The sequence below is a fragment of the Parasteatoda tepidariorum genome, chromosome 6 (assembly GCF_982258835.1).
Source record: "Parasteatoda tepidariorum strain Cologne lab strain chromosome 6, Ptep-v5.0, whole genome shotgun sequence".
NCBI lineage: Eukaryota > Metazoa > Arthropoda > Arachnida > Araneae > Theridiidae > Parasteatoda > Parasteatoda tepidariorum.
In genome coordinates this window covers 31,229,534-31,243,858 of record NC_141760.1, presented here as the reverse complement: position 1 = coordinate 31,243,858, position 14,325 = coordinate 31,229,534, and the positions used below count along the sequence as shown (strand labels likewise).

General features: G+C 30.6%; 1 protein-coding gene across 1 annotated transcript in view; it reads left to right on the top strand.

Moving 5' to 3' along the window:
• LOC107453111 (uncharacterized) overlaps positions 1 to 6,678 on the top strand; it is a 48,796-nt gene extending 42,118 nt beyond the window's left edge. Inside the window, exons 20-22 of the mRNA XM_087166801.1 lie at positions 1,882 to 1,902; positions 4,285 to 4,415; positions 6,592 to 6,678. Of these exons, the coding sequence (XP_087022927.1) occupies positions 1,882 to 1,902; positions 4,285 to 4,408 (145 nt within the window). The 3' untranslated portion in view covers positions 4,409 to 4,415; positions 6,592 to 6,678. The remainder of the gene's footprint in view (positions 1 to 1,881; positions 1,903 to 4,284; positions 4,416 to 6,591) is intronic.
• The last annotated feature ends 7,647 nt before the right edge of the window (positions 6,679 to 14,325 follow it).

Genomic DNA, 14,325 nt, shown 5'->3' with positions numbered 1-14,325 from the left:
TTTAAGGACCCTAGCACAAAGCGCCTGCAGACCAATTTTTACTTAAACCAGCTCCTTACTGGCCACAGAGTGTTCGGGACCTATCAACAAAAATATTTCAGGAAATCAGCTTCTGTGGAGTGAGACAGGACATTAAACATCTAATTAAGTACTGCCCAAGATTCCGGACACTTCGTGGAACCCACATAAATAACTACGAAGAGGATCACCAATTCCTTGCTATATTAACCTGCATGAAAATTGTGACTATAATTATTAAACAAACCCTCGAGGACATTTTAGCCCCAGATCGACTGACCCCAGGCATGAACCAACAATAGAACATATCATCATTAATTTATACTAATCAACTTTTAGCCTTACATTTTGAAATTTTATCTACTTTTGATTTTAGACTTTATCGACTTCCAGTCAGACTTTTACTTTTAGATATTTACACTTAGGACTTTTAGCTTTCATCGATTTTAGTTTTGAGATTTTTTTATCTCTTGTTTCCTTATTATTATAATTATTATAATCATTTAATTCCGACATTTATTACGGCCCTATTGGATTTCATTGCCTTTAAAACATGTTTTTAATTGTCAAATGTTATAGTTAATCCACTTTTAACTGATCACCACCACTGTCATTTGGCATAATTTTACTGTAATTTTAGTTTTTAGAGAAATTTTTTAATGTAATATTTTAACTTTTATCTCCGTATATCCCCCTGGGGAGGGTCGGAGTTCAGCCTGTCTTATACATATTTCATCTTTACTATTTGAATGAGAATTTTTCGGGCTGAATATGCTTTACTTTGTTAATAACTTTTTATTTGTTCTGCTAGTTTGCCTTAGTCTAAAAATGAGACTAGCCATTCTGTCAAATAATTTACTAGTTATTACACATCCATTAATTTATTTACTGTATTTAAAATACTTTTTAACCTATCCCAAAAATGTCATTCTCTTCCCTACTAAATGCAGAGACGTCTTTGAGATTAACCTGTATTTTTTATAATAAATTGGCCAGCAGCATCTTCTATCGCTTATCCATCTATCGAGATACCATCACTTACGTCCATTAATCTTCTTATCCACTAAGTATATCACTTACCACTAGCTCTGTTTACTTTCACATCAATTTTTGATTTACGCATACATGGATGGGTGCATCACCGAGCAACCTGGAACCACTGTTACCTGAATTTCGGCAACAAATGGATTGAAGTTTTTTCTGTATGCAGGAATTTAATAGCAAGAACAAATATTTTGACTAAATAGTTATACTTTTGGCATTAAATAATAATGATTTTTTTTAATATTTATTGATAGGTATTCCAAGCATGAACTTGAACGATATGAAAAACCATTTAAAAAACTGGATGGAAATATAAATTGCTGGATAATAAACGAAATATTAAAAAAAAACAGTTTCCCAAATACGTATTGAAAAATTCAACAAATGTTGCTAATAAATAATAAACGCTATAAAGCAATACTTTTAAAATAATCACTGTTTATAGAAACGACTTGGCGCAATATGTGAACCAAATTAAAGGGCATTCTTGCAAGTATTTCAAGGGGTAAGGACGGTCGTAACAAATGTGGTAACAAAACATGTTGATTAATTGTTGTTGTGTTTTTTTCAGTGATCGAAACCATTTTCTGATGAATTTTCTAACAAATTGAGAAACTGTGTAAAATATCTAGTTGTCTAATCAGAGTGCAGCTAAGTGTAAATTTCCATCTCCTTCCCTTCCTCGTTTTTTAAATCATTATGCATTTTTGGAACACTCTGTAATTTAAGTACCAAATATGCTGTTATTATCAATATTGCTGCTATAACTAATTAGTTTATCTACGGTGGAAATCATATATTATATTTCTTTTGTTTTAGGATGATGCCAGACCCATCAAGGTAACACATTTTTTTAAATTCATCCTCATTTACTAAACAATTGAAAAATTAACTATTCATTTTTAAGATCCTATCCATACATATGCATTAAAGACTTGAAAAATTTTGCGAAGTATACTTGGTGGAATCTAGGTAAATGGTTCAATGAGAAGAAGAAATAATTTAGAGTTTTACAGGAATTTTAAATATATTATAAAATTAATCAAACTCCAGCTAATTAAATAAGCTAATCACCTGGCAAGGATACATGAAGATCGATGCTGTAAGAAAGATTTTTTGGCAAAGCCCATGAAAAAAAGACCTCTATGTAAGATCCCGCTAATATAAATCGATTTTGTTGAGAATGGCTTAAACTTTCTTAGGATAAAGAGTTGGAGCGTAGTTGCCAAATGTAGAGATGTCTGGAGAAGGCCAGGACCCAACCAGGTCTGTCAAGCCACTGAAAAAGAGGACGAAGAACTATTCCTTTATACTACAGTTGATTATATCACCCAATTTAAAAATGTTGGAAAAAAACACTGAAAAATATACTTCATTAAAAAAAAATCATAACGCTTTCACACAGGCTTTCTTAAATGTTTCTTTGAAAGTATCTTTGAAAATTTGTCCTTTTGCATGAAAATGAAATAATTCGGAAACATTTTCGTAAATAATTCTATTTTAAATGAAAAAGAGTTTAAATATTTCTTCTGTTTGATAGCCAGATTATTTAAAAGAACTTTTTAAGTCACCCGATTACCTTTGGAGACAAAATTTTGAAATTTCAACTTAGCTTTTATTTGGATTTATGTATGTATTATACACTAAAACATAGTGTAAATACCAAAACAATATGAGGAAAGAAATTTTTCAGAAAATATGAAGAAGAACTGGTCAAAAAAGACCAAAAAGTCGAACTCTTTTCAAAATCTATAAGAATCTACAAAATCTACAAAATTACATAGCTTTGTTGATTTTAATTATTTTTTATCGTTCTTGCTTTATAATAATAAACATTAAAACTCAACTGAAGGAGGTACACAGACATAATATGAATATTCAGATGTATCGAGCTTATTTGGCACAAAAAGGCCAGAAAACCAAATTAGTTATTTTTGTTTCAGCTCTGTAGTATTAAAAAAAATAGTTTAACCAATTAGTTTTTAATCTACAGCCTAAACATTTGTAAAGAAAACGTTCATGCAAACTTTTAATACGAACAAAAATACTTCGAGATATTTCCTTTATCAACCAAAAATTTAAATTTGAGGAAAAAGACAAAGAAAGTCGCAATTTTCATTGTAATAACCAAAATAAATTATTTTTTAAATCATCACAACTTCAGTTTGATTTGACGTAGACCTAGAAACAAAACTCAAATGGTTTTAGAAAGATAAAAATTCTTAGTTTTGTTTGTATGTAAAAAAAAACAACAACAGAAAAACGATCTTTTAGTCAAAATTGGCTTACAAAAGGTAGTTGAGTAGTCTTAACAGTTATTTGCAATTTCGGCTGTGTGTCATAACTTGTACTAGAATAAGACTTCCAATTACAGAAGACCTTGCTTCAAACCCCCAAAAAAAGATTAAAGTGGGTTCGAAATTTTAACGTTGCATAATATTTCTCAAATAAAGAGATGAAATCACTAAACTGAATGCAAGTCATTATTTTCATATTAACTGCATAATATGTTAATTTAGTAAATAAGTGTGATCAACATTTTTAGGTCATTACAATTTAAACATATGTAGTATATGAGACGCTTTAGAAACGTAAAGGAAAGACTTCAAAAGCATTTACCGAAAGTCAGATATTTGTACAGTTTAATAAGTAAATGAAAACATTTCCAAGACTTGTTAAAACTTTTTTAACAAGCAGTTTTTATTTATTTGTTTCACATATTTACAAAAACTTTGTGCCATGTGGGTAATGATTAATACTAATGAAGTTATATAATGGACTATAAATGAAACTGCATAGTGAATAATTAAAATCACCTCTGATACACAGTAATACTTCGATATCAAAGTAGTGCTAATCAACCAGAGTGCTTAATTTTTTGAAAAAATTGTATGATTCATATTACTGTTCAATTAAATTGCATGACATCTTAACGTAAAAACAGCCTCTTATATTGAATTTATTTACAGACAAACAGTTCGACATCAAAATTATGCAAACTATTAGCAAATCTGTTTAATTTCTATAGAATACTTCTTTAATAATAAAAAATAAAAGCGTCCATTGTAAATAAATTATCATCCTGTTTAAATAAATTTTTTCTCTAGATTCATTAACATAGAAATACTTATTGAATTTCAAGCTGATTTTAAGCTTTGTAAACACCGCTTTCTAGTATTTTGAACTTTATTTTAGCAACTAAAATTTTTATTTTCCCGGTAGACGAGGTAAATTAACTCCAGTGTTTCTGCCTGAACCAAATGATGATATAATCAGGTTACCGCTTCCATATTCACCTGAAAGTAGTACTGAGGATGTTGAGAGTACTAAAAGTACAATCTCCTAGTGATAAGGTAAGTCTTCTTTAAATAATTATTGATTATTAAAAAATACTTTTAAATTTTTAAAAAAGAACATAATTGGAGAGAAAATCGCATACCCTTACAAAATAATCGTATATTATTTTTACCATCTTACAAAATGAAATAAAAATTCCAATTTAGTCACATTTTACTATTCTCCTTGTTTATGTTAAGTTACGGAGACATTTATTAGCATAAATTACACGCTTTGAATTACATGAAGAGAAAACTACACATATTGTTCCTAGAAATTTAATACTATGTATTTTGTTCCCAAAATCTGTTACGAATACGCTGAAATTTTTCGAGTTCAGCAATTTGTTTTAAAAATATTCGAAATTTCAATTTCAAATTAAATCTAAGCGAAATTAAAGAATGAATTTTGGCCAGTAAAAAGGTAAAACTGCTTAAACACGTTAAATACTGAAATTTCAAAAACCAAAAAATTGTCTTCAAATTTATTTAGCATTCGTCATTAAAATATGTTTCATATGTTTTTCGTCCTCACAGTACTCACAGTTTACAAGAAAAATCTGATTGAAGAAAACCTTAACGCTGTTTTCCTGTTAATGTTAAAGTATAGGTTAGTTGTGTATTCATATTTTCAAAGAATTACATTTTCCTCCCAAAATTAAGGAATATAGTATTTAAGGTACTTTAAAAAAAACGACCATCACCAATTTGATATTAATGAAATAACACTTACACAATAAGACAATCGAACTTTCATAACTTCGCTGTAAGCTTTATGTTGTAAGCGTATTGGTGACCCTAACTTCATTTGATAATTTCTGAAAGATTTTCTGAAAAATCCAGCAATATAGCAGAAACCACGTCTGATCTGTTCTTTAAGGTAAGGATAGTAGGGTGGATGGAAATGGGATTGTCACAAACTGACATAATAATGTGCATCATAGTGTAGTCCAATTACTGACCAGTTTTAATCCGACTGCCCTATTTCTAAACAAATTCCAATCTGACTACGACTTACAATACCGTATTCTAGCTCATTCGACCCAAAAGAAGAGAAGCATAAACGTGCCTCGGTTCATTACATTTTGGAGCATCAGGAACAAGAATACCAACTGCGAATTTGCCAAAACATCAGCAAAATAAAGAATTCAATTCAAAACTACTTGTTGTGCGTCTGTCCCCACGCCGACAACTAAGATGTACCCTTTTATCTTGTACGAGAGAACTTATTTCCTAGACCAAAAAGCAACTGACTCTTGTACTCATCACAGACTTGTGCAGATACACTGGAGAACGATTCAGAGTGTCTTCTGATCTGGAAAGAGTAAAATACCAGCCTCAATCGATCCAAAATTGTCTAGAAATATAGTTAGATAAGTTGTGGAATCATGGTTTGGACAGATAACGAGTCACATTGACCAGCAAATGCTAGTGGCCCTATGAACGAACTCTGAATAGTTTGAGACATAAGGGCGAGATCCTAAATCCATATGCCGCTTCTGTTAGTGATAGTTTTTTTCGGATGGAAGTTATGACATGATCTCATAAATCTGTGATCTCATAAATCAAATGTTTGGATCAATCTTGGGAAATAAGATGCTATAAGTTCTCCACTGTTCTTACATGAAATGTAACTTCATGTCTCATATTTGTTACCCATTTCGGCATACCTTACAGTTTGAAGTGGACAAATTCCTTACTAGAATTCTTTTTTTTTCAACTGTTCCATGCCAATTTTCTTCATAAAACTGTTCCCTATGCACTGTTTTGCACAAGGAGGAACTTTTTTTTAAATGTGTTTTTTTTATTATAATTCATAATATATGTTTGAATTTGAGTAAATATATATAAACTGTTTAGTAAACAATTTCCCAAATTTCACTTTTTATGCTTATTTTTAAATTTGACTTACAAAACAAGTGTACCTTAATTTTTGCTGTCTAATTACATAAGAATTAATTTTATATTTTGCACCAATTACAAATGATAGTTTCAAAAATATGTTTGTACACACGATACCTTCATATGCCATATTTTATCCAAAACTTATACAGTTTAAAAAAAATATTATTTTGTAAGCAAAAGTAATAAAATTTATATTTTTATTATTTAGTGGATTTTAACATAGAATTGATTTTCAGACTATTTTCCTTAGACAATTTGTAACTTTTTACTTTTCTTCATTAATTTTTAGGTTTCAGAAATATTAGAAGACCACACATCATTTTTTAAAAAAAAAACACTTTCAACTTTAAAATGAAGAATTAAAATTATTATTCTCAAATCTTTGTGTTTGATTGATTATTTGATTAATACTTTTGGAAACTTTAAAACTGCTCTATCACGCATCATGCTACTAATAAATTTATGGTACTTAATTCCATTTAGAAATTGTTTTAAATTGCATTTGTACTTAATATGTAATCAGTAGGAAGTATTGTAAACAAACTGGACATACACTATCATCAATTAAATTCAATGCACCTATTGCTTTTTCAATTTTCCCAGAAATACAAAGTAATAGACTTAAAGCAATCTTTTATTCAAGTGAAGAGACACATCCCATAGTCAAAATAACCCCATTTGAGAACAAATCGCAATCCCCCTTTACCCTTGAAATATTTTATCGGTTATATTTCCCAAAACTTTGAATGCAATGTTATTCCGATTGCAAATTATCACCTGACACTGAGGACATCAGTTCATAATGCTAAATACTCCAAAGCTCTAATCCAATAAGAGATTAACGTAAAAAAAAAAGCGTAGTTTAAATATAATGATGTAATGATCAAACCTTTCCTGTAAACTTTTCGTTTTTCAACAATTTAAATAGGAATGTTTTTTTCTCGAGGTGTAGCCTTCACGATATCACGACCAACGGCGCGATAGGGACAGTATGAGAGCACCGGCTGCCTTTACTTCGGGACAAACTGGTACCATATCAATCTGAAGCTGGTTTATGAGTTTCAAGCTACTTATCAGGGATTGAACTTTAGTCCAACAGAATACTACCTAAGTATCTTCACCCCTGCGGCACCGTGACATTTTTTAATGCAACTGCTACATGAATATTGCATTGAATAATTGTATTTTTCTTGCCTTTGAAACAATGACATAAAATTTTGATATATTGAAACAGAGGTGTATTAAAATTAATAAGTGGTATTGTAAATCGTACTAATTACTAACAGTCAATTACGAATTTTTCGTTTAAATCAATCAAACTATTTATTTGAAGTATTTATACACTTGCATGTAAAAATTTAAAAATATTTAAAAATTTTTTGACCCTCCAAGCGTTAAGCCCATGTGAAAAAATTGAATGGAAACTTCCCTGCTTCGCACTACTCACCTATTAAGTTGCATCGGGGAAACCGGTGTTTTGATGCTGGAAACCCTGTTGCTAAAAGTTCTGAACAGCTTGGAATTTTGAAAATTTCGGAAAAATTTTATACTAACGCTCAAAGGGTTAATATAAAAAAATTAAATAAATTTTCTTCCATACACTTGCAAGCCAATTTCCCATACAAAATGATTCTATAAAGCTGGATAAGTTCAAGCCGCCTTCGGGATGCGAACCCCAGTTTTCCACAATGAGAGCTCAGTATCTTAGCCACTGATCCATCGTGACTTTTAATATAATAATATTAGCACTACAAAAATGCCCTATTTGTATTTTATTCATTTAAAAAAAAATAAAGAAAACATTTTGTACACATTTTTCAACCTAACAAAAATGTTTTAATTTGTTTCATTTATTCATTTCAAAAATAAAGTTTATATCCCATTTAGTTGTGTTATCTTAATAAACAACAAATCAAAATCATTATGTTTGTAAATATGGAAACGGTCCCTTCAAATTCCTAAAGACCCATCTTTTTAAAAGGTTCTTCAAGGTGCTCCACATTTTAGCCATCCTTTGGCACTAGCTAACCATTCAAAAACGTCACCTTGCATTTGGTAGTGATTACTTTCGACGACGTCATATTTTCACATTACCTCGGCCATCATTCCGAAACAGATGTCCGATCTATTCTTGGAAGGTGGAGACCGCTCTTTCATTATTTATTTTCTTTTTTATTATTATTCCACCGGTCGATCCGTCATGGTCAAGGCTCAAGCGAGATTCCGATGAACGGACCAATCGATAGTGAAGAGAATCGATAGTAAAAAGAAAGAGGATTGTCTCTTCAAACTTTGCAGTTCTTAGAAAACTACTTGATGAATTCGTCTTATTGTGTCTATAGAGAATGTAATATGGAATGGAGTTTTTTTTTAAGGAAAAAAATTAATAATTGCGAAAATCGGAAATTGCAATCTTAAAAATAAATAAAAAGTGCAAAACTGTCAAAAGAAATTGAGTAATAGGATTTTCTATAATTAAAAGAATGAAAAACAAGATTTGATGTGTAAGTATTAAATATTACTTTTTAATTAGTTTATAGCACATATTAGTGAGTGTTAACTATTTCTTTATACAGGATGTACGAAAGGCTTGTAGTCATAACGTTAAATGAAAGTAAAAGATAATTTAGGTGGTATTAGTATAGCTGGAACTTATTTCATATTTTATAACAGTCGTTGAACAACCGACCCAGGTTTACGACTACTAATATTCAACTGCGTAGCCTTGTAATTTTGAACCCACCCAGAAGACAAGGAAACTCCTGGATCAGTACACCCAGAGGTATGATTTGTTATGGGAACATGGAGAAATTTGTGAGATTTAACGTGCATCAGTCACCATTTACTACACGGGAAGTCTTCGGCCTTGCGGGGATCAAATCCACGACCTCTTGGACATGGGCCTAGTGCCGTACCAACCAAGCTATCCCGGTCCTGCTGGAACTTATTAACAAACTTTGAATTGTCTACAAACGATAAGAAAGGAATGCCCCGAAATTTGAAGACAAAATTAGAGAAAGATAAGAGAAAAAGTGTCCCAAGAGTTTTTTAACAAACGGTTAGAAAAGATAAGAGATGCTTTAGGAAGTACATTTGGAACACATTAATGAACTCTCAAACAGGTGAAATAAAAAGAAGGATAAAAATTTTGTAAAAGAAACGTTAAGGAAAAATGTAGACAAATGCTAAGAAAAGTAAAGGAAATTATTCAGAATTCCTAGCTGTAACTCCTTCCGTTTTTTTTTAAATTTATGCTAGTGTTAGGGAAAGACAATAGAAAAAGAGTGTAAGCAAACGCTTAAGAAAGGTACAAACGCTAGGGATAAGTAGGCGAATGCAAAAGAAGATTAAAATAGTTATTTAGCATTCATAGCCGTAACTCATTAATAAACTCTTAAATATAGCAAGCATTAAGGAAAGGCTAGATTAAGGATGAAATGGTAAAAAGGTACAAATGCTTGAGAAAGTTTGATAAATGCTTAGAAAAAGTTTAAAAAATATTTATAAGATATAGCGGTAACTATCATATTCTCAAATGCTGATAAGCATTTAAAAAAAGGACAAAGGAAAGGGTGAAATGCTTGTAAATAAATGTTAAGGAAATGTACAAACGCTGGGGAAAGGTAGAAAAATTTTAAGGAAAGGTAAAAGGATTATTTAGAAAATATATCATCAACTTCTTGACAAACACTCAAATCTAGACAAGAGTTAAGGTAAATTGATTGATTGATGTAAATTTTTGGTGCAAGAGCCATGGTTTAGCTATACCGCTCCCAAACCTAGGTTAAAAGAGTTAAGGTAAACCAAAGATCAAGAAGATCAAGGATCGTTTTGGGAGTGCTGTCAAAATTTAGTAACAAGCTCTTAAATGTAGACTAACGTCAAAGAAAGGTGCCCCAAAAGTTTTTTTAACAAATGTTAATAAAAGTTAAGGCTGATTTGGACAGAATAGTAGGAATATACATCGAAGAGCCATTACATTATGACCACCCTCCATCTATAACAATGGGCTCGCCCAAGTTTTCATGGTTTCTCGTCCAGGAACAATGTTTTCATGGGGCACATTAGGACCCATAATCCTCATAGAACAATCCCTGACGTCTGTAGGCTACTTGAACATAGCTGCAGACCAGGTTTCCCCATTCTTGGCAACAGTTTTTCCTGCGGGGGATGGTGTTTACCAACAGGATAATGCACCATGTCTTAAGGGTCGAATCGTCGAGGAACATTCCAGTGACTTTCACGTCATGTCTTGGCCCCAAATTCACCTGACCTTAATCCAATAGAGCATTTGTGGACCTACTTGGAAAACTAAATTCGTGCTGCCACGCTACCCCCTCGCAACGTGAGAGAATTACAGGACCAGTTGGTGAGCGCTTGGTACCAGATACCTCAGACTACCTATCAGCACCTTGTGGAATCAATGCCACTGCGGGTGCTAGCAGTTTTCAGGGATAAAGGTGGTCCTACATGTTATTAGCAGGGTGGTAATAATGTAATGGCTCTTCGGTGTATAATTATAATAATAAACTTTATTAAGCTTTCAAATGCTTATTGATCGTAAAGGGAATGTTTCGTTGCACATAGGCTTGAGTGATAATGCTCATTTATTAGATAGATGGTCCTTGTTTAGATGCTATAGTTTCCAAGCAGAATCGTTTATCAATGTAGATGTATGTGACTAGAATATATTTTTATCTAATACTAGCAAATTACAAAATTCTTTAATAATAGTCCCAGGTTCGATTCAGACCACTGGGTTTAAACTTAAATTCCGATTACTTAGAGCAGCAGTTCTTAATTTTTTTCGGCTACGGATCCATAAATAATCAAGCTTCTTCAAGCGGAACCCCTATTTCTTGACTAAAGTAAACAAAGACGATTTTGTACGTTATAACCATTATAGGACCAATTTATTTTTAGTTTAAGAGGATTTTTATATTTAATCAGATGAATGAGATTTTTTTTTTATCGTTTTATAGTAAATAATTTTAAATTTGATTTCATGTTCGCAGTTGAATTTGCAGTCTTGAAAACTCTGGTTTAGCTAAAAATTTGTTTTTATATTGCAATAAGAAACTGTTTTAAACGTTGAAAATTTAATTAGTAAAACAAATTTCGTTACTAAATAATTCAGTTATTTTATTTTGATTTGAAAAGCGCAATGTGAATTACCGTTGCAATTTTTTACAAATGCTTGTCCTTTTCTTAATTTTTCGTAATTTTGTTTGAAAAATGATATATTTTTTAAACAAAAATTCCCTTTCTCTCGCTTTGGCACATTATTATTTTAATTATAACTTCATAAAGGTGATCGAAATAATAACTAAATAATGAATAATTGACTGGATCTAAATATAATTACAGATTTAGAAAAATGGTAAGAAAAATTTGTGTAACAAAAAAAATGTTAACTCTTGGAACTCATTTAACTCTTCCACGAAAGCCTAGGATTTCACGCAAGAACCGCTGACTTAGAGCATAAAACTGAAATTAAAAAAAAATTCAATCAAGCAGAAGAATAAATGGATTCGAATCTCATTGGATAAGTTAAGCTGATGTCATGGGTATACACTTTTAACCCTTGGACGCCAGTGGGATACCATTTTTTTTATTCTGATGCTCCAATTACAAGCAAAAATGTATTTCAATATTTTTTTATTATAAAAGCAGTTTATTAGTTAATAAAAAAACTGTTAGATTATCGGAATTATATTTGAACTGAAATATAAAATCCAAAATAAAGTAGTTTGAATTTGTTTTTTCATTCATATTTAAAAATGCATCAATAATTGATTTTGTAAATTGAGGAAATTTCAGTGATGAATAAATTTTCTCTTAGATCTAATTAACAGCAAATTTTTAAGAAAAATTGTTGTTTGGAAGTCAGCCGTGTTTGGAAGATTTTGCTTTTAATACAGGAAAAGAAGCTGGTGTTTCAAGCTGTTTTTCATAACCATAAATTTTTAAAAATCTAAATGCAATATTTTCCCCTTATTTTGTCCTATTTTAATACAGAATAATGAAAAAATTATGAAAAATATGTTTAATAAAAATTCTGCGCCAAAGGGTAAAACCTTAAGTTCGAGTCATTTACACTTAAAACGTCCTTCACGAAGGCTAGTTCTTCTCGATACTTGACAAAGTTCGCGAGTATAATTTTCTTATCAAGCACTCAAAGTTACTGTCATTACTCTAAATTTGTAAAAATCAATGCTATTTGCTAGCTTACTTCCCAGAACGCAAATAGTACTTCCATCGATCCACATTGATTATTATTCCAGTCATCACAATCGGAACACTAAAGCAAAGAATGTACATAACAGAAGAAAGCTAGCTTCCTTGCACATAATGTAAACCAGTCTCACAAGGTTTGGTGCGGTCCCTGTGTTTAAAGAAACAAAACAACATGTAAGGGCAAATTAGCATGGGTTCTTGAAACGGGCTCTCCTTGCAACAACTACTGGGGTTGAGGAGGAGAAAAAAAAGATTTCTCTTTTAATTTATTGTTGATTTGTCTCCTTTTTATATTATTAATAAACAGTACTATACTATTAATTAAAATATTTATTTGTGACTACATTATTATGCTAATTAAAATAGTCTTCATTTATTTCAACAGCAATTAATAGAAAATAATGAAAAATATTTTAAAAGTATGTTTAATAAAATTTATGCGTCAAAGGGTTAATCACTCATAAACTGTCATTTTAGTTATTTCCCTATTAAAATTTAACTTGAAATTTCAATCTCCTAAAAATTTACTTTATCACAATTTTGTTAAGGAAATTCGAATATTTATTTGAAAACCTAAATATGGTAAAACTTGAACAATTTATGTTTAAGTCTCGTCTAAATCTTGTCAACTTCATGTTAATCATGTTAAGTCTTGTCGGATAACACTACATGCAACAACATATATAATCAGTTTATTAATCAGTCGGATACGTATTTTTACAACCTGATTGGATGCTCATTTATATGTTGCCACTTACATGATATAAAAAATCAAATTTTTAAAAATGATTTATTAATCAGGAACAATTCGATTGATTTCGTTCGCAATTTGTATTTTGCCTTACAATTCGAAATTTCTTCGACTGTTATTAAATAGAGTAACAAAAAATAGCAAATATTTGCTTGAAATTATTTTTTTCATGAAATTATATTTGGATAAAAGAATTTTATAATGGTGTTCAAAAATTTTTAAATTCTCTTTTAAATTATTCGAGATATGGCAAAATACGTAAGAAGTAAAATTACCATTAAGAGGTCCTAACTTTGGACCGCTCTTCTAGCCTAACTATTGGGCCATATATCGGAGAGTGTGGCTACACCCTGTACTTTAGGGACCGAATCAGTCGAAAGAAAGTTATGTTCATTCAAAGAAAACGCTCGTAACTTAAAATATTTTCTGCACAACTTAATTAGAATATCTGAAGTCATTCCTCGCTATTAGGATTAAATCCTAGAACGTAAAGATCTGATCATTAGATCCATAATTATACAAGGTAGACAGTTTTTTTTTAATGGTGTTGAATTTATGAATAGTGTTAAATAGTTTTTTTTCCTCACAGTTTATAAAAATTGCTTCATAAGCTAATGTAAATTGTTTTTTAACATTATTAAGCAGAAGCTACTTCTTGGAATTTTTTTGATGACACCGCATATTGCACATTTCGTCCATGATGTAGTTTTATTTATTTTCCCATTCAATCCGAAAGTAATTTTTGCATTGTTTGCTGAAAATAAACGCTACTTTGCTTAAATGCTTTTTTATTTTATTTATTTGTATATTGCAAATATTTTAAAGAATCATCCTTTTCTTTCACACATAAATCAGAAAATAATATTTTGTATTTTTATAAGTTTATTTACGTCACAAAAACTTAATTGTCATCTTCGAGTTTTATACATTCTCATTGAAGAGAAAAATCATATGATTGTTAATTAACAATTAAGATCCAGTTACCTACAGTCGTCATCAGCATAAAAATACCATATATATCAGTTTTAATATATA